The following is a 19,937-nucleotide window of genomic DNA, read 5'->3' as shown; positions in this document are numbered from 1 at the left end:
TTTTTTTGAGGCGGAGTCTTGCTCTGTCGCCCAGGCTGGAGTGCCGTGGCGGGATCTCAGCTCACCGCAAGCTCCGCCTCCCGGGTTCCCGCCATTCTCCTGCCTCAGCCTCCCGAGTAGCTGGGACTACAGGCGCCCGCCACCTCGCCCGGCTAGTTTTTTGTATTTTTAGTAGAGACGGGGTTTCACTGTGTTAGCCAGGATGGTCTCGATCTCCTGACCTTGTGATCCGCCCGTCTCGGCCTCCCAAAGTGCTGGGATTACAGGCTTGAGCCACCGCGCCCGGCCCTGAAATAGTTTCTAAAATGAATTATTTCAAGTCTTTGAGGATAAGATAATTTTATACGATATATAAACTATTTCAGCTACACAATTCATATTGAAAAGGCTTCCTATGCATTTTATAAAGCTAAAATAGCATGATTTATAAACGTGACAAATGTCTCCTAGTAGAAAAATACGCATAAATTCTTACTTCTGAAAATAGTGAAAAATACCCTCAGCAACATAGCAACACATCAGTAAAACGAACTCAGCAGCATTTTTAAGCACAATAGAGCCTGACCCAGTGGGCTTTATTCCACGAACAAGAGGATGATTTAGCTCATAAGAGTTAATAAGTCAACACATTAATAAGTCCAAGGAGGAAAGGCATTTGATGATTTTGGTAGATATAGGAAAGCCTTTGATAAAACTGAATGTCCATTCATGGTGTGCACTCTTGGCAATTAATGTAGGATTCCAGCATACTGTCCATGATGACAAATACCTATTGGAAATATAGGGCCGATTTCAGACTTAGTAACACATGAACAGCCTCCTCATTAAATGAACATCAAGCCAAGGACAACTGCTATTATTTAATGTTGCACCTTTTAGAAAACACAGTAAGATAAGAAAACTAAAGATACATTAGAAATAAAGAAGTTGGCTGTTCCTTATGTGCAAGTAATATAATTAATTTCTTGGGTTTTCTGGGAAGCCAAACTAAAAATCTGTTCAAACTAGTAAGATATCAATAATCAATTACCTAACATAAACTTTTAAAAAATCAATAGCTTACCTATCTACCTCCCCTGGGCATAGGTTTCTGCACATTAAGTCTGTGTGGAGCTGGTATGGAGATGCCCACACCAGTGGCAGTAGGGGGAGGTGTGCCTGTGTGTCTCTGTATGTGTCTGTGTGTCTCTGTGTTAGTGTGTCTCTGTTTCTGTGTGTGTGCCTGCATGTGTCTATGTGTCTGTGTCTCCGTATGTGTCTGTGTGTGTGCGTGTCTTTGTGTCTCTGTGTCTGTGTGTGTCTCTGTGTCTCTCTGTGTGTGTGCCTGTGTGTGTCTCTGTGTGTGTGCGTGTCTGTGTGTGGGGGTCTGCTGAGGGGGGTTCTCTGTGACTGTTTCTCTCTGTGTGTATCTTTGTGTATGTGTGTCTTTGTCTCTCTCTGTGTCTGTGTGTGTGCCTGCATGTGTCTGTGTGTTTGTGTGTCTCTGTGTCTGTGTGTCTTTGTGTGTGAGTGTCTGTGTGTGGGTGTGTGTGTGGGTGTGTGTGTGTCCAGGAATCTCTCAGCTCTCTAAGCTCCATCGCCATCACCCAGGAACACGATGTCCACAGTGGGCCTGCTCTGCCAACCAGCTCAGCTCCCCTAAAGCCACTTTTCCTGGTCACCCACCCAAAACACCCCACACCACTGCCCCCTCAGGCTGGGCACTCTAGGAACATGCCAGTCCCTGTTTTAAGGACACCTGTTGTATGTGGCCCCAGGGATGCCCCCAGAGAAGTCATACTCAGGTTGGGGCCAGAGTTGAAGGCTGAGCCTCCTCACCCACAGGGAGGGGGAGGGAGAAGAGTGCGGCACTCACGCACACTTACCGGCCCAAGGCGGGGCAGGGGTGGCTGGCGGCGGTCACAGTGACATTTGGGAAATGCCAGGGGCTGGGTTCTGGCCCAGAAGGCGGGTGTGGGCGGTGACATGGCAGGGGTGGGGTTATTCCCCAAGCCTGAGACTGCAAGACACCAGCTTTGCCAACAAAACTCCACTGGGCCAGTGGTGCCAGGGGCCACAGGGCCAGGGCCCAGCCAGCAGCAGGGGCCAGAAGAAGAAACAGGAGGCCGGGTTCGGTGGCTCATGGCTGTAATCCCGGCACTTTGGGAGGCCAAGGCGGGCAGGTCATCTGAGGTCAGGAGTTCGAGACCAGCCTGACCAACATGGAGAAACCCCATCTCTACTAAAAATACAAAATTAGCCAGGCGTGGTGGCTCATGCCTGTAATCCCAGCTATTCGGGGGGCTGAGGCAGGAGAATCACTTGAACCTGGGAGGTGGAGGCTGCGGTGAGATCATGTCATTGCACTCCAGCCTAGGCAACAGGAGCGAAACTCTGTCTCAAGAAAAGAAAAGAAAAAAAGAAACAGAGAAGCTGGCGGGGGGGTCTTGGCTGCCATCCTCCTCCAAGACCCACACCATCCACACACTCCCACCTGACTGTCCCCGGGTTCCCTCAGGAGCCCCCAGGCCTCGTGTCCCATCAGCTTCTGAACTCCCCTTGTCCTGGAACCCACAGGGACCCAGGCAGCCGAGAAGCCACACAGTGGAGCCCTCATGCCCCAGGAGCCAGCTCTGACTCCTGACCTCCTGGCTAACCTCAGGCAAGACACAGCCCCTCTGGACCTCAGTTTCCCCAGATGTAAAGCAAGAAGTAGAGAGCCTATACGGGCCACTTCCTGCCCTCATCTTTGTTCCTTCCTTCCTTCCTCCTTCCCTCCAGAACTTGTTCAGTCAAGTCAGCATCCCTTGAGGCCCTTGTGGTCTATGCCACACATTCAGAATGGAACAGCCCATGGACCTTAGTGTCTGTGGGGAAACAGACACAACTCCATGGCATGGCATGATCTCTTCAGGATTGGGGGTCCATGCTGGGTGTCAGGGAGGCACAGGGGTGGGGAACTAACTCTGTAGGGAGTAGTCACGAGGGCTTCATGGAGGAGGTGATTCTGAGATCAGCTTCCAAGGATAACCAGGGGTTTTCCAGTGGGTTAAGGGGGAAAAGGGAGGTTGATATGATAGTTTGGTCTCCTTCCTCTGGTCATTCACCAGCAGTTCCCTGGAGGGCGAGGCCCAAAAGCCCAAAGGTGTGGGGGATGCAGGCAGCTTCCCCTGCACTAAGTCAATTCTCATGCATCCCACCAAAGCCAGTGTGATACTCTCTCCCCCAGGCAGCCCTTCCTGACTGCCCGCCCCTCCCCCTCCAACGGATGGCACTGCTGTGGCCCATGCATCTGTGAGCGTGTGACCCTGGGTTGTGCTGTCCCCAGTGCCCCCTGCATCCTGGCCAGGCCTGGACTCCCAACACACAGAGGGGGCGGGCTAACATAAGAGGCCATGGGGCTCTGCTCTCCTTCCCCTGGCCTATACCCCGCTGAGGGCTAAAGTCCTTATCCCACCTCTCCTGGGGGAGCTGAAAGAAGGTGGCTCAAGTTAGCAGGCCCAGCAAGATGGGCTTTGGGCCTGGGCAGGCTGGCGCCCAGGGCTGTACTGTCCTGAGCCAGCAGATGCAGGTGTGGGCAGTGTGGCCAGGAGGCAGGGCAGCAAGGAACCTGCAGGGTGGAGCAAGCCAGGCTCTGCATGAGCACATGCAGCCTAGACCTCTCCCTGGACTCTAGACTACCCATACCCCTGCCAGGCAACACCTCCGGGGTTGGAGGTGTTGAACTGTCCCTGCTCTCACCTGCTGCACCTGCCATCTTGCCCACCTCTAAGGGCAACACCCTCCTTCCTGCACCAGCCTGACTCTTTCCCACCTCAATGAAAACAGCCTACCCAGCACGACCTCCAGGTTTTGCCTTCAGAATACCCCGAGAATCAGTCCTTCCCTTCTCCTCCTCTTCTGCCATCTCCCAAGGCTGGGACTCTCATCTGTCCCCGGACCACTGGGGTGGGACCTTGCTAGCTTCACCCCTCCCAGCAGCAGCCAGCAGTGCCATGGTAGCCCCATGGGGAGCACACCCTGCTCCGCTACCTCCCACTGCAGCCCAGTCACCCCGCTGGCTCTCCCAGCCACGCCACCTCGCTGACCTCACTGTCCCACCTCCTCACGGGCTCTGCTCCTGATGCCCCAGTCTCCAATCTGGCCCCAACATGCAGGCAGCTTCCACTTCAAAGTTCTGCCCTGGCCTTTTCCTAGTATGCACCCCACATAGCTCCCTCCCTCCCCTTCTTCAGCAGGTCCTGTGCACATATCTCCTCTAGCCACTGTACCTAAGGCACAGACAGCCCCCTCTTCACTGGTGGTCAGCACGCTGGGCACCAAATGTGTCAGACCCCTGGTTGCTGGGGGAGCAGGACTGTCATTGCAGGTCCGAATGAAACTGGGTGGGGCCGTGGGGTCCACCTGTTTCACAGCAGTGACTGGAGTACTGGGCTGGGGTATTTAAATGCCAGTGCAGGGCCCTCCCCCCTCCCCTACCATGTGATGCCGTCGGCCTGGGTCCCTGAATGAGGGTGGCCTGGACCAGGGCTGACACCAGTGAGTGGAAACTGCACCATGTTGTTGTGAGCCGAGGGACTTGGGGCTGCTCTGTTGCTGCAGAATGACCTGAACTACCCTCACCACTGAACTCCTCCCAGGCCCTGCGGGCTCTCCTACACTGCTTCTCCTCTAACCCTCAGCACCAGGCGGCGCTCCACCCATTTTACCTGCCCATTGTGTTTGTTTCTTTCCTGTGTGGGCACCGTGAGGACAACACCCTCCTTCCTGTGGTGTTCGGTTCCCTGCTGAACCGCAGTGCCTACACACAGCAGAAGCCCAATAAATGCGTGCTAAGTGAAGGAAGAAAGGGACAGATGAGTCCTGCATCTTTCACGTGGCCAGGGCTGGCCGGGGCTCAGCTCCAAGCTGTGGGCGCTCAGAACCCAGGGGGCTGCCGCACCCGAATCACACTGCCTTGCGCCTCTTGGAGTGGGTCTCCATAAACAGCGTGAGAAATGCCTGTGCTCCACGCTCAGGTCCTCTCCGGGGCCAGTTCTCCACCTGCACCCCACAGCGCCCTCGCCCTGGAGCGCACACTCCTCAAAGCCCCACGCTGGGCTCCATTCTCCCTAAACGCACAGGCGCGCGTGGGGCTCACAAGGCACAGGCACGGCCGCCTCCCTCCCACGTGCCATGAATAAGCGCGCCCGCGCTTCCGCAGCCCTCCCCTGCCACCACTTCACACAGACCACACACCGTGGACCACCCCTCGCCCGGCACATCCTTCTCGGAGCAACAGGTGGTTCTGCGCCCCTCAAGTAGTCCGGACTCCTGTACACCCGAAAGTGCCCGTCCCGGGCAGACCCCTCCGGTGCCTGCTGGGGCGCCTGTCCCCACCCCTTCCAGGCTCATAGGAGAGGCTGTGCTCTCAGCGTCTGCGGGCCGCACCGCGAAGGGCAGGGCAGAAGAAGGGGCAGGCTGGGCGCCGCCCACCTGGCAGCAGGTGCTCCAGTGGGGACGCACAGAGGAAGGCGCGTGGGTCCTCAGGACGGGCTCCTTCCCGCGCGAGTCGAGATGCAGGGGACCGTCGCACCCCTCCCGAGCCCGATAACGCAAGAACCCTGCCCCGCGGTCCCGCCGCAGCCCTACCTGGGGCTCCAGGAACATTCTGGCCGCCGCGTCCAGCGAGCGGCGGTTCCTCTGCCCGCCAGTCGAGCAAGCGCCCACTCCTGCGCCACCCCCTGCCGCCGGGCGCCTCCGCTGGAGGGGTGGGACCCGGGATGCGGGGAACCGAGGGACTGGGCTGGGGACCGCGGGGTCCGGGCGGCGCAGAGGGGCCGCAAGGCCAGCCAGGAACGTGGGGCGGGGCCGAGGCTAGGAGCACGGCGGGAGGTGGTGCGGGGACCTGGGGCGGCCTGCACTGCTGTCAGGGGGCGCCGCCTGGGCTGGGCGCGCGCCTGGCACTAAGGGTGGGGGCGTCGTAGGTGCCGGGGTGTGGGGCTGGGCGGGGCGTCCGGGGTCGGCTGTGCTGGGGGTCGGTGCTAGTGCGCGGAGCCGGCGAAGGGGCGCAGCGTGGGTCGGCGCTCGGCTCCAGGAGGGGACGCCTCTCACCCCGCCCCGGCCTCACCTGATCGTAGACATCCACTACGGAACTACAGCAGGTGCTCCGCCAGCGTTCGGCTTGAATGCCTCCCCTGACGGGGAGCTCACTCCACACATCTCTGGCCTGAGACGGGCGTCGCACAGAACTCCCTGTCCTTCCATTTCCTTGGAACGCGGGGGACACGGCAGCTGCTTTTGTGGGAGGACTGATCTGAGCCGTGGCGAGGGGTGGGCCGGGCACATGGCACAGTGAGGCGCCTCCCGCCCCCAGAGCCCCAGCCTCAGAAGGAATCTGTCAGATGACAGGGCTCCCCCTCCGCGAGTCCCTGTGGTGGACCCCACTCCCTCAGAGGATGTGGACGGGAAAGATTCGCGGAACCGAAGAGCGCCCTCTCCTGGGGTCTGGATTGGAGCATCCAGCACCTGAGCTGGGTGAGAGACCCACTGGCTCTGGGGGAGTCCGAGCTGGGCGGCGGGGCGGCCTCTAGGGAGGAGCTGGGTATGCTCAGGTTGAACCTCACAGAGAGGCTCTGACAACCCCGGAGAGCTCCTAAGCCACGGGCTGATGGACAATCGTGACCCTGACGACATCCGGCCGACCCGGGACGCCCATATCCTCACCCCACCTCCACCCCACAGCTCTTGCCCAGGCCTTGCCAGAGGCCCTCTGCCTCCCAGCTTATTTGCCTGCTCACTTACTAGCAGCAAGAGTACCTACCAGGCTGGTTGGATGGGCAGTTGTCTCTGTCTTGGGAAAGTAGGGGCTGTGCTGGGTCCATTCACTGGGCTCCCTCAAGCCAGCTCAAAGGCCTGGAGACAGGAGTTCTTCTCCCGGAGCACTGCCCTCTCACCCGCTCTTCTCTACCAGTGAGTGTTGGCCTGGCCTGGAACCACTTCCCACTGCTCAGAGCATGCACTATACATTACTGCGCGGTACGCAGTGCTTCTGGGTGGGCAGTGCAGGGAGTACGAGGCAACCAGGCAGAAATGGCATAGTGGCCCTCCAGCTTTCACAATGTCCTCCCCCACTTTTGCTTCTGTATCTTGTTTCAGGCCAGCCAGAAGATGCAAAGCTCATGGTGACCTTGGCAGGTGGACAGGGGGCATCAGGATGGTCTGGGCCTGCAGGGCCACCCTGTCCCTTCAGGTGGCTTCATGGAGAGCACCAAGAAGGTGAAGCCTGGTGTCTTGCTCCTGGGGAAGCCTTCCAGGCACCTGCCCCTGCCTTCCTCAGCCCTGTACCATGGCCCTGCAGAACATCTCGGCCCTGGGGTGACCCCAGTGTTGTCTCAGGAAGTCTGTGTGAGCAGTTGGCCCTGCTGCCGCCTGACTCCAGAGCGAGCATCATCCCCTCTGCCTCCCTGAATGTGACACTCTAGAGGAGGTGGTGGATGGGTGGGCAGTCCCACAAGCCTTCTTATGCAGTCACAGGGTCACTTCCCATCGTGCTTATCCCAGATTGCACCAGTGTCACCCAAGGACCTTGATAAGGCAGACATTTCCCCAGGAGGAATGGGGCCCTTGCCCCCGTCTCTGGCTGACACAGATGGTGCTATCTCCTCTACCCACCAGTGTGACCTCAGCATTCATGTGTGACCTGACCCACATCCTTCCTGGTGCCTGAGGATGTGAGGAGGCTGCTGTGCTGGGGCTGAGCCCTGCCAGGCGTCCTGCTTATATCCCTGCAGCTGGGACTGAGGCTGTCCTGCAGGGAGGGCCGGTGGGGCCCGAGGCAGAATCCCACTGCCACTTCAGAAAGCAGAGAAAAAGCCAGGTGTGGTGGGGCCAGTGGCCATCTGCTGGGGCTTCAGGGAGACCAGACACACAGGAAGAGGCACTTTCTCCAGATGCCTCCTCTAGGGGCAAGGCACAAGGCCTGGAACAGGGCTGCCTCTGACCAGAGCAACAGATGCTGCTCTGAGGATGGCGAAGCCTAGAGCAGGCAAGCTGTCAAGGTTCTGAGTTGAGGGTCTCAGGACAGGAGGCTGGACTCCCATTGATATGATTTGGGTGTGTGTCCCCACCCAAATCTCATGTTCAATTGTAATCTCCAGTGTTGGAGGTGGGGCCTGGCGGGAGGCGATTGGATCATGGGGGCGGAGTTCTCATGAATGGGTTAGCACCATCCCCTCAGCACTGTTCTCCTGTTAGTGAGTGAGTGAGTTCTGGAGGGATCCGACTGTTTGAAATTGTGGGGCACCTCCCCCTTCTCTCACTTGCTCCTGCCATGTCAGACCTGCCTGCTCCCACTCTGTCTTCCACCATGAGTGAAAGCTCCCTGAAGCCTTCCCAGAAGCAAATGCTGCCACGATTCCTATACAGTTTGCAGAGCCATGATCCAATTAAACCTCTTTTCTTTATAAATTACCCAGTCTCCGGCTTTTTTTTTTTTTTTTTGGAGATGGAGTCTCCCTCTATCGCCCAGGCTGGAGTGCAGTGACATGATCTCAGCTCACTCCAACTTCCACCTTCTGGGTTTAAGCGATTCTCTTGCCTCGGCCTCCTGAGTAGCTGGGATGACAGGCGCACACCACCATGCCCGGCTAATTTTTGATTTTTTAGTAGAGACGGGGTTTCACCATGTTGGCCAGGCTGGTCTCAAACTCCTGACCCAAGTGATCTGCCCACCTTAGCTTCCCAAAGTGCTGAGATTACAGGCATGAGCCACCGTGCCCGACCAAGGCCCTTCTTTATAGCAGTGTGAGAACAGACTACTACACTCGCAAAGGCTCCCTCTCAGAGTCTACCCTTGCTGTCTCCATACAGCAGCCAGAGGGGATCTCTTAGAACCTGAGTCAGAAGCTCCGTGACTCCCACCTCAATCTCAATGAAGGCAGAGTCCTAACGAATAGCCCCATCAGGGACCTCAGTGCTCCCTGCTCAGCCTTGACATGCCCTGCCCACCCTCGCCTGAGTGCAATGTGCTCTGCAGTGTCTGTGTCCCCCACCCCGACAGGCCACCTTCCCACTAACACAGCTGCAATGCCACCCTCTGCCCCAGCAGGTTCCCGCCATGGAACGGTTTTCCTCAAGGTTACTGGATCCAGCAGAGCCTTTCCACCTCCTGGTTCGTTCATCTGCTCTCCTGAGAATGCGACCTCCATGAGGGCAGGATCTTTGTTTTGTTCACTGCTACATCCCAGTGACTGTAACATGTCTGTGCACAGAGGCACTCAGAACCTATGTGTGTGCACGTGTGTGTGTGTGGGTGTGTAGACAGATATAGAGACACAGGTGTGGATACGGATTTGGTTGTATATATCCAGCACAGGACTCATATTGAAAATATATAAAGAACTCACGTAAATAAAAAAAAGTCAGAAGACTCAATATTTTACAAATGGGCAAAAGACTTGAAGACATATTTCACTGAAAGAAGGCTATCCAAGGGGTGACAGGCCTAAGAGAGCACCCAGTTCCATGACTCATCTGGGGAGGGCGCTAAACTGCAGTGTGGCACCCTGCACACCCGGCAGCATGGCTACTATCAAAAGCCAGAAAATGCCACGTGCTGACAAGATGGCACAACGCAAACTCTCAGCTGCTGGTGGCACGGCAGGGTCAGCTGGTGCAGCCAGGCAGGAAAACAGCCCAATCATGCCTGTGAACACCGACCACACCAGGACCAGAAATTCCATCCTGGATGGAGGTTGGGCAGAAACACTAGAGACTCACACCAAAGGACACACACAGGAGTGTCTGTAGCAGCCCTACTCACAAGGGCTTCCAACTGAAAATGACCCAAGCATCCCCCACAGGAGACTGGGTTTCCACCAAGCTGCGGTATGTGTCACTCAATGGAACGCTCCAGGCCGAGGATAACCCGCCCAGACAACCACAGGCAAGGGCAGGGAGTCAAGGACACCATGCACAAAGAGCATCTAAGGTTGGCCCCACGCGGAGCCAGCTCAGGGCCAGGGAGGGCACCCCAGGGGTCTGGGGTGCTGCCCTGGGGCAGGGGCTGAAAGGGGCTGGATCTGAGTGTCCCCGCGGAGTCACCCTATGAAAAATCACTAAGTGTACACTGTGGCTCTGGCTCAGGCATGTTTCTGTGTGTGTTACACTTCAATCGCATGAAGAAAACTGAAGGAGAGAAAAATAAGAGAGAACATCTGGGCCAGGACAGGCAGAAGCTGTTGGCACCTCAGGGCCTATCTAGGTCAGCTGTGGCCACACCTAAGGGAAGAAGGGATGTGGAGGAAGGGGCCTAAGCCTCCCTCTGCTCATCCCCCCAAGAACAAAGGCAGAGTTGGGGCAAACCCTGCTCCCTGTTCTAAAAGGCACAGCCTACAGGGTCAAGCAATGGCAAGTGAGAGGCGTCCACTGGTTTTGGAGGATGGAAGGTGGCCTGAGGCAGGTGACAGACCTTGCAGAACAGAGAAGCAGGAGCCCAGTGCTCCACGGGGGCTGACGAAGACCACACCGGTGCTGCAGAGGCCCTGATGAGGCTCAGCCCACGTGGCCTTGGGTTCCAGGAGGAGGGTCAAGGGACAAAAAGGCTCTAGCCCCCGACCCTGCCCTGCTGGTGCCACCTCATTACCGGACCACACCACATTGTCCAAGAGCTTGGGGTCCAAACCCTGAGGGTGATAGCGCATACCTCTCTATCCTCTCCAGGGCATGAAGTGGGGCCCATGATGCCAATTCACAAGGGTGCTGGCAAAACACGAAGCAAAATGAAGCAAGCCCTCAGTGAGCTCCAGAGGCTCCTCAGACAGCCCCTGCCTCCAGTGGGGTTTGAGGGCTCACGCTGTCCCCAGGCTCAGGCCTGATGTCTGCCAGACTCAAGCCTCCTGCACACACAGCTACAGTCTGCAGAAAGGCCTCTCCAGGCTCCTCCAAGGCTGGTCAGCACCCCTGGGCAGAGGCCACTGATGGCCCCAGCCGAACCCTCACCCAAGCAGACCCACAGGCTCCAGGGAAGGTTGTCTGGCAGCCAGCCCTGTCCCTTGGGTCAGTGGGGAACCCCTAAGCCTTCTGGAATTTCCCTCAGGCCATACCATTAGTGCTCCCTTTTGGAGAACATTGTTCCATGTACTGAAACACTCATGGCTTTAGGCAGAAGGCGTGAAGGAGCGGGTGAATGGGAGTCAGCTGAGCTTTCTGATGTGCAAGGCAGCATCCTTCCAGGCACCAGCATACCTGGGCAGGAGCCCATTGGCCACAGTGTCAGGCATACCTCTCCCCAGTCATCTGAGTCAGAGCCTCCACCCTCACACGTGGGCACCTTTGAAAAGCACTTCAAGGTACCATAGTGGATTTAGCCCTTCCACATCCTCTTCTGCCTCCTGGGGTCCATGAGTCTTTCCTGAGGCTCTTCCTGGGGTCCTGTATCCATGTCCCTTGGCCACCCCTCCTCAGCCACACTCAGAGCATCCAGGGTTTCAGCAACACAGGAGTGTGGGAAAGGCAGGAATGCCAGGCTGGGAGGCTTCCTCCAGATGGGGCTCTCAAGCCTGACCACATTGCCCAGGAGTTTGCTAAAAAGTCAGCGCACAGGCGCCGTCCTCAGAGATCCTTCCTGCCCCCACTGGTGTGTGGGACTCAGTGCTCAGGGAGGTGGCAGCAGTCAGAACTCAGCTTGGGACGCAGGGCCTCTGGTCCAGGGGAAGGGAGCCCACCACACTGAGCGCCAGCCTGCCATATGCACAGGGGACAGTGGAGAACGCATCCAGGGATCGGGGGGACACAATGCATGGGGTGGGGACACAGCATCATGCCCAGCACAGTGGGACCCAACAAGGGAGGAGGCTGCAGGCACGCAGGCAGGATGGGTGAGGGCCCAGGAAGTCACTTCCCCAAGATGAAGCAGGTCATGACCAACAGGGACCCCTCCCGTCACAAGGCTCTGGATACCCACCCCATCATATGAGCAGAGACCTGCACAAAGTGAGACATAGAAAATACCCCTGACACCCCAATGAGAAAGACAGAAGAGGGACAGCACATGGAAATAGGGCAGGCCCAGCCAGGAGCAAACTACTTCATGGTGACAAAAAGCTTGCAAGTTAAAGCCTTGAGTCATCACTTGGCACCTGTGAAATCTGCGAAACTAGTGTTAAAGGTAATACAGAGTGTGAGCTTAAGTGTCAGGGAAAAGCCAGGGTCACTGGCAGGAAAAGGAGAGAAATGGACAGCAGGTATCCCCAAGCACCTCCCCGGAGCAAAGACATGGCAGCAGGCATCGTCTAGGGCACCGTGCATCCATGTGTGTTTGTGTGACCTTGTGTGCGCACGTGTTCATGTGCTTGAGTGTACATGTGTATCTTAGGAGGTGTGTGTATGCACATGTGTGCTTTGTGCATGTGTGCAACAGCCATGGGTGTGTGTGTACATAGTTGCACGTGTGCATTGAGTGTACATGCCTGTGCATGTGTGCATGTCTGCACCTGCGCCTATAAAACAAACAAGCATCCACACACCAAAAGTCTAATCAGGGTGCCTCCCTCCACTGGCCGGCATACACCCTCTCTCCATCTCTCCTGCCCTCCCTCCTCCTCTTCTCTCCATTTAGCCTTGTCAGGTGCTTCCCAAGTTCTCTCCAATTACTATGAATGGCTTCATGATAGCATAACACAGTGCATGCTCATCTTCTAAAACCAGGACATGAGGCATCCCTGCTCCCACTAAGACTGCACAAAGTTAAGGCTGGAGCAGCAGTGGCCCACTCAGGGCTTGCCCCTCCCTCAGAGCCCTTCACAGGCTCCTGGAGAAGGGAGACTCAGAGGAGACCCTGCCTGAGAGCTCACACCTGAGATCCCCTGGTGTGTGGGGAACAAAGCGGGGATGCTTAGGACCACAGGGGGGTCTGAAGGCCAGCCTGGCCTTGTGGGAGGGTCTCGGGGCCAGCCTAACCTTGTGAGGGTCTTAAGACCAGGCTGGCCTTGTAGGAGGTCTTAGGACCAGCCTGGCCTTGTGGGGAGTCTCAGGACCAGTCTAACATTGTAGGGTGTCTCAGGACCAGTCTGGCCTTATAGAGGGTCTTGGGACCAGGCTAACCTTGCAGGGGATCTTGTGACCAGCCTGGCCTTATTGGGGGTCTCATGACCAGCCTACTCTTATAGAGGCTCTCAGGGCCAGTGTGGCCTTCTGAGGGGGTCTCAGGGCCAGCCTGGCCTATGGGAACTAGAGGCACCAGGCAAGGAGAGGCTTCTGTCTCCCTGGGCCCTTGGTTTCCACCTATCCTTGGCCAGCACCCTTACTCCTCCCCAACCCCGGAGGCTCCTAGTCTGTTCTCCTGCTTCACCTGCCCTCCAATGGAGCCTCCGGCCATCATGGGCCCAGGCCCCTGAGCTGATCCCTGACCCCACTGTTGTGCCCCTAACTCCCACTCTACCCCTCCTCCCCTCCCTTCTACTCTTTGCCTCCATTTCCCCTCAGCCTCTGCCCTCTCCAGACCACAAACACAGTCTTCCTGACCCCGACTCCTCCTGAGCTGCCTCCCAACCTCTCTTTTCTTCTCACCTACATTTCTAGAAAGAGTTGCTGCATCTGCTACTTCCCAGCCAATTCCGCCCCCTCCCTCCAGTCCCTGCTGTGTTCATCGGAGGTACCAGGCTAATGCAGGGCATGGGTTCCAACCAAGGCCAGGCCTGAACGCACTCATGCCAGGATGCCTCGCTGGCTCCGCTTTCCCCAAACTCGGCTGCTACTCCTCAGGGACCCCATGACACCCAGCCCCATAGAAGTCCCAGGGACCCTCCCAGCATGGCCCCAGCACCTAGACCACAGAGCTTCTCTGCCTGAATGTCCCAGGACCGCCATGGGATGCCTCCTCTCCCACAGGGAATAGAGCCCTGTCCTGCAGACACTCAGGCACAGGCACACGGAGACCCAGCCGTTGTATCTGTGGGCGGGGATCTGGGCTCAGCACAGCCCCTGACCTGCCCATCAGGGGAGTGTGCCGCACAGGCCAAGGTGGCCGGGCCTGACGCAGGTGTGCCTGACACCCGCCTTCAGGAGGATTAGCCATCACAGATTGAGACCTGCCTTCAGGAGGTTTAGCCATCGCAGATTGCGACTCTCCCTCAGTAGGGTTAGCCACTGCAGATTGAGATCTGCCTTCAGGAGTGTTATAGCACAGATTGAGACCTGTCTTCAGGGGGGTTAGCCATGCAAAGTCAGCACTGCCTTCAGCAGGGTTAGCCATTGCAGATTGTGTGGCTTCCTACCCTTGAGCTGCTCAGTGTACTTCACTGAACTGCAATACTTTGGATAGCTCTACTACTACCGTTTTTGACCGTTTACTTATATTTTCTTTAAGTTTAGTGGAGAAAGCCTGGGTTCCTCTTCCAGTCTCCTCGTTCACTGCCCCAACCCCATGTCCACATACACTCCTGCAACTCTGCAAAGACACCAGGGTGCTGTGAGGGTCCCATGGGTTTCCCCCGCTCCTCTTTTGGCAGGTCCCTATAACATGTTGTAGGGCAGGTTAGAGGCTGTCTGTGATGGGCAGGGCCCCAACTGCCATTCGGGCAAGTGGGGATACTGGGGGAACCTGAAAGATATCAGAGTGAGGCTGGTCAGGCTGGTAGGGCATGTGGGCAGCAATGCATCTCAGGGAGTCCTGCCCCCTCCTCCCTGGGGAGGGCCCACAGCTGCCATCCCCATGAGCCAGAGAGGATGACACTCTAGGCTGGTGGAAAGGGACCTGATATGAAATGGAAATGAGGCAACCCACAAATACACAAGTCTGCACGTGCTTCTGTGCATGTGTCTATTCCTAGAGCAGACACAAATGTTCCAGAAGTTTCTTTCTTAGTCATTCCCAGAATCACAGGCTCTCGAAGGAGTATTATTCATTCTAATCGGTGGTACTTGGAATGATGACCCTGTAGTTTCTTCTCTTGCCCCAGACACCTGCAGCTCCCTGGACAGAGCCCCTCAGTTCCTGGAAACTCCACATGTTCTGTAGCAGCTGCAGGATATTCCGCTGGGTAGGTGGGCTGCCACACATGTAAGAGGTCCTGTAGCAAAAGACACCGAGGTGTTTTACAGTCTTTGGCAACTAAAAACACTCCTGCAACGGGCATTCTTGACTTGATGAAAAGTTTTTATTCAAACATGTGATCATATATAAAAGATGAACTCCTAACACTTGATGTGCTGGGTCAAAGGTTATAAGCATGGTAAGTTTAAAGAGACATCACAGAAGTGCTTTCAGTAGAGTCTGGCCAGGTAGTGAAAATGGTGGAGTAAGGACCTCTAAAAACCCTCTCTTCCATAAAAGCAACAAGAAAACCAGCAAAAAACAAAAAGGTCAGAATCTACTTTTTTAGAACTTTCAAAATTAAGCAAAAGCTTGCAGAAATCTTAGGAGGATTTATTCAAAAAACAACTGAATCTCAGTAAGAACTGCAAACTTTGTAGCACTTGAACTTGCCCTAGTCCCATCCCTGACTCTGTATCCCAAGTGCCTTGAAAAGTAAGACCCCACATTCATCATGAAAACCACTAGCACAGCAGCCCCTGGTGGGAGAACAGCAATGGAACTCTTTAAGGCTTCATTCTCAGAAACTGTCATTATTTGACCTGTCTAGTAGTTCCCATGGAGACCCCACTTACCCCACTTAAGGATGTCTGTATTTGACCTGACTCAGAGGTCTCAAGCACAAAAACCATATTCCCCAAGGTTCATTGTCAAAAACAATTACTGGTATTTAATTTCACAGATGCCTGAAGCAGTAGATAACAGTGAAGTAAGCAATAGACTAACCAGAAAGCTTAAAAGGAAAGTTCAGTAATGACCCAATCATAGGGGTTTTGAAAAACTGCAGTGCATTCCTGAGAATCTAGAAGGTCAAGTGCACGCTCAGGGCTGTGCACATGCTCAGAAAAGTACTTGGGAAACCCTAAGCACTCACTTCTGGCTGACTTCAAGGCTCTGTGCAAGCAGGAAGAGAAGACTAAAGCAGAGTTATCAACTGCTTAGCTGAGAGCTGAAAGCATACCCAAGCACACAGAGCCCCTCAGCGAAGACTGAGAACTTACTGGCTCCAGGCACTTAAGAAAATTTCTTTCCAATCGTTATTTGACCACTAAGATAACTGAGCAGAGATTTCAGTGCCACGCACAAAAGAATACAGGCTTTGCAGAAGTAATCCAGAGATGTCACAAAACAAATAACCATTACTACAATAAACAGCAGCAGCAACAAACCCCAAAAAGTGGGGAGAATCTGATTTCCAGACTTGACTTACTAAACAAAAACTTTCAATCAGCTACTTTAAGTATATTTTTTAAAGATTGAAGGAAATGATGTTTAAAGAACTAAAGGAAAGTATGGAAGCAATATATCAAACAGAAAATATCAATAAAGGAATACAAATTATAAAAAAGAACCAAGCAGAAATTCTGGTGTTGAAAACTAAGTAAATGAAATGAAACATGAGCAAGAGGGGCTCAACAACACGTTTGAACAGAGAGAAGAAAGAATCAGTGACGTGAAAAAACATCCATTGAGATTATCCAGTCTGAGGCACAGAAAGAAAAAAGAAAGGAACAAATAAATAGAGCCACAGACACCGTAATGGACACTGTCATATGTATAAGAAGAGTCTCAGAAAAAGAGGAGAGTGAGAAATAAGGCAGAAAAAAAATTAGAAGCAATAATGGCTAAAACTTTCTAAATTAGATGAAAATATCATCTCCATATCCTAAAAGTTCAACAAACTCCAGGTAGATTTCTTATCAGAAACCATGAAGGGCAGAAAGCAGTTGGGATGACATGTTCAAAATACTGAAAGAAAAGAGGTGTGAACCATGAATTCTTTATGCAGCAAAACTGTCATTCAAATATGAAAGGGAAATTACCTGACAAATAAAATAGAGAACTCATCAGTAGAAGACCTGCCTTATAAGAACTACTAAAGAGAGTCCTTCAGGCTGAAACAATAGGACAATAAACAGCAACTTGAAATCATCTGAAAAAATAAAGAGGACCAGTAAAGATAACTTTACTAGTTTTATATTTATTGCTATATATTAGTAAATATAAAAGATAGTATAAACACATTTTTATGCACGTAACTCTATTTTTCTACTATTTGAATTAAAAGACAACTGGTCTATGACCATACTACCCTGAATGTGCCTGAATTAAAAGACAACTGCATGAAACAATAATTTTAAATATAGACTGATAAGCACATAAGGCATTTGTAAATTTTATGACAATAACAGCACAAAGGAGAGGAGAGGAGCAAAGTTTTTGCATACTGTTGCAGTTAAGTTCGTATTAATCTGAACATTGATATGTACATATAACATATACATAGCTATATGTTAAGATGTTAATTATAACCCTACAGGCAACAGGTAAGAATATAACTCAAAAATATATAATAAAGGAAAAGATAGAAATTAAAATGGTATACTAGATAATATCTAAATATCTAACACAAAAGAAGAAACTAATGAAGGAACAGAGGAACAAAAATAGCACAAGACATAAAAAACAAATAGCAAATCCTACCTTATCAGTATTTACATTAAATGTAAATGAATTAAACACTCCAGTTAAGAGTCAGAGATTATCAGCATTAAAAAAACATGATCCAACTATATGACTTTCTAAAACAGACCCACTTTAGAGAGAAGAACACAAATAAGTTGAAAGTGAAAATATGGCTGGGCGTGGTGGCTCACGCCTGTAATCCCAGCACTTTGGGAGGCCGAGGTGGGCGGATCATGAGGTCAGCAGATCAAGACCATCCTGGCTAACACAGTGAAACTCCATCTCTATTAAAAATACAAAAAAATTAGCCAGGCATGGTGACCGGCGCCTGTAGTCCCAGCTACTCGAGAGGCTGAGGCAGGAGAATGGCATGAACCCAGGAGGTAGAGCTTGCAGTGAGCCGAGATTGTGCCACTGCACTCCAGCACTCCAGCCTGGGTGACAGAGCAAGACTCCATCTCAAAAAAAAAAAAAAAAAAGAAAGTGAAAATATGAAAAAAGACATTCCATGCAAAAAGTAATCAAAAGAGAACCAGAATGGCTATATCAACATTAGAGAAAATAGACTTTAGGACAAAAATTGTTACTAGAGACAAAGAAGGATATTTACAATGATTAAAGGGCTAATTAATCAACAAGATATAACAATTACAAACAAATATGTACCTAACAACAGAGCCCCAAGATTCAAGAAGCAAAAACTGATAGAATTGAAGGAAGAAATAAGACAATTCAACAAAAATAGTTGGGGAATTCAATAGCCCCACTTTCAATAATGAACAAAAACACTAGACCGTAGATCAGTTAAAAAAAAAAATCAAAAGACTTGAACAACACCATAAGCCAACTAGACCAAATAGACACCGACAGAACACTCCACTTAACAACAGCAGAACTACATACTCTTCTCAAGTGCACAGGAAATATTCTCCAGAATAGACCTTACGTTAGGCCATAAAGCAAATCTCAATAAATTTAAAAGGACTGACATTATACAAAGTATGTTCTGTGACCACAATAAAATAACAGAAGTCAATAGCAAAAAGAATCTGGGAAATTTACAAATATGTGGAAATTACACAACATATTCTTAAACAACCAATGGAAAAAGAAGAAACCACAAGGGAATTCTCAAATTTACTTAAGTAAAAATACTATGAAATAAATGGACATGAAAACATAACATGCCAAAACGTATGGAATGCAGCAAAAGCAGTGCTGAGATAAAAAATATATAAAACTATAAATGTCCATATTAAAAAACAGAAAGTTCTCAAATCAATAACCCAACATTCCACCTTGAGAAACTAGGAAAAGAGAAGCAAATTAAAATCAAAAATAACAGAAGAAAATACTATAGAGTGGAAGTAAATGAAATAAAGAGTAAAACATTTTGAGAAAATTAATGAAAATCAAAACTGGTTCTTTGAAAACTAAAATTGACAAACCTCTAACTACAATGAACAAGAAAAAAATAGAAGACTCAAATTAGTAAAATCAGAGAGGATATTACCATCAGCTTTACAGACATAAAAAGCATTATAAGGGAATACTATGAACAGCTGTTTGCCAAGAAATTAGATAAACTAGATGAAAGGGGAAAATTCCTAGAGAAACACAAACTCTCAGACTGAAACTTAGGTCAGAATAAACCTATAACTAGATATTGAATACTAATCAACACTAATCAAAAAACAAATCAATACTAATCAAAATACTAATCAAATACTAACCAAAAAACTTCTTACCCACAAAGAAAAGCCCAGGGCCAAAGTCACTGGTGAATTCTGCCAAACATTTAAAGAAGAATTAACACCAATCCCTTCCAATTTCCTTCACAAAATAGAATACAGAGCACCAACCAACTCATTCCATGAGGTCACTATTTGCCTTCATACTCAAACCAGGAAACAAAATCACAAGGAAAAAAACTATAAATCAATAAAAACCATCTATAAATATAGATGTAAAATTCCTCAACAAAATATTAGCAAATCAGATCCAACAGCATATTTTGTAAGTATTCATCATGACTAAGCTGTAAGTATTCAAGGAATGTAAGGTTATATCAACATACAAAAATCAATGTAATATACCATATCAATAGACCACATAATCACAATAGATGCAGAAAAATCATTTAATAAAATCCAACATCCTTTGAAGATTTAAAAAAATGCTCAACGCCGGGCGCGGTGGCTCAAGCCTGTAATCCCAGCACTTTGGGAGGCCGAGACGGGCGGATCACGAGGTCAGGAGATCGAGACCATCCTGGCTAACACGGTGAAACCCCGTCTCTACTAAAAATACAAAAACTAGCCGGGCGAGGTGGCGGGCGCCTGTAGTCCCAGCTACTCGGGAGGCTGAGGCAGGAGAATGGCGTAAACCCGGGAGGCGGAGCTTGCAGTGAGCTGAGATC

The 19,937-nt window shown here is 51.8% G+C and overlaps 1 protein-coding gene across 3 annotated transcripts in view; it reads right to left on the bottom strand.

Annotated features, from left to right (window-relative positions):
• RASGEF1A (RasGEF domain family member 1A) overlaps positions 1-7,144 on the bottom strand; it is a 36,666-nt gene extending 29,522 nt beyond the window's left edge. The window contains exon 1 of one of the 3 annotated variants that reach the window (XM_017849051.1): positions 6,782-7,144. Coding sequence is in view for 1 of the 3 variants with exons in the window: in XM_017849050.1 (XP_017704539.1) it covers positions 5,611-5,628 (18 nt within the window). In the remaining 2 variants the exon portion in view is untranslated. Of the gene's footprint in view, positions 1-5,610; positions 5,809-6,088; positions 6,353-6,781 lie in introns of those variants that run through there. The other 2 variants (XM_017849052.1, XM_017849050.1) reach the window with 2 other exon arrangements.
• Between the last annotated feature and the right edge of the window lie 12,793 nt (positions 7,145-19,937).

Source organism: Rhinopithecus bieti, unplaced genomic scaffold (genome assembly GCF_001698545.2).
Source record: "Rhinopithecus bieti isolate Rb0 unplaced genomic scaffold, ASM169854v2 scaffold_32096, whole genome shotgun sequence".
Taxonomy (NCBI): domain Eukaryota; kingdom Metazoa; phylum Chordata; class Mammalia; order Primates; family Cercopithecidae; genus Rhinopithecus; species Rhinopithecus bieti.
Note: the sequence above shows the minus strand (reverse complement) of the source record. Positions and strands in the feature narration are given on the sequence as shown.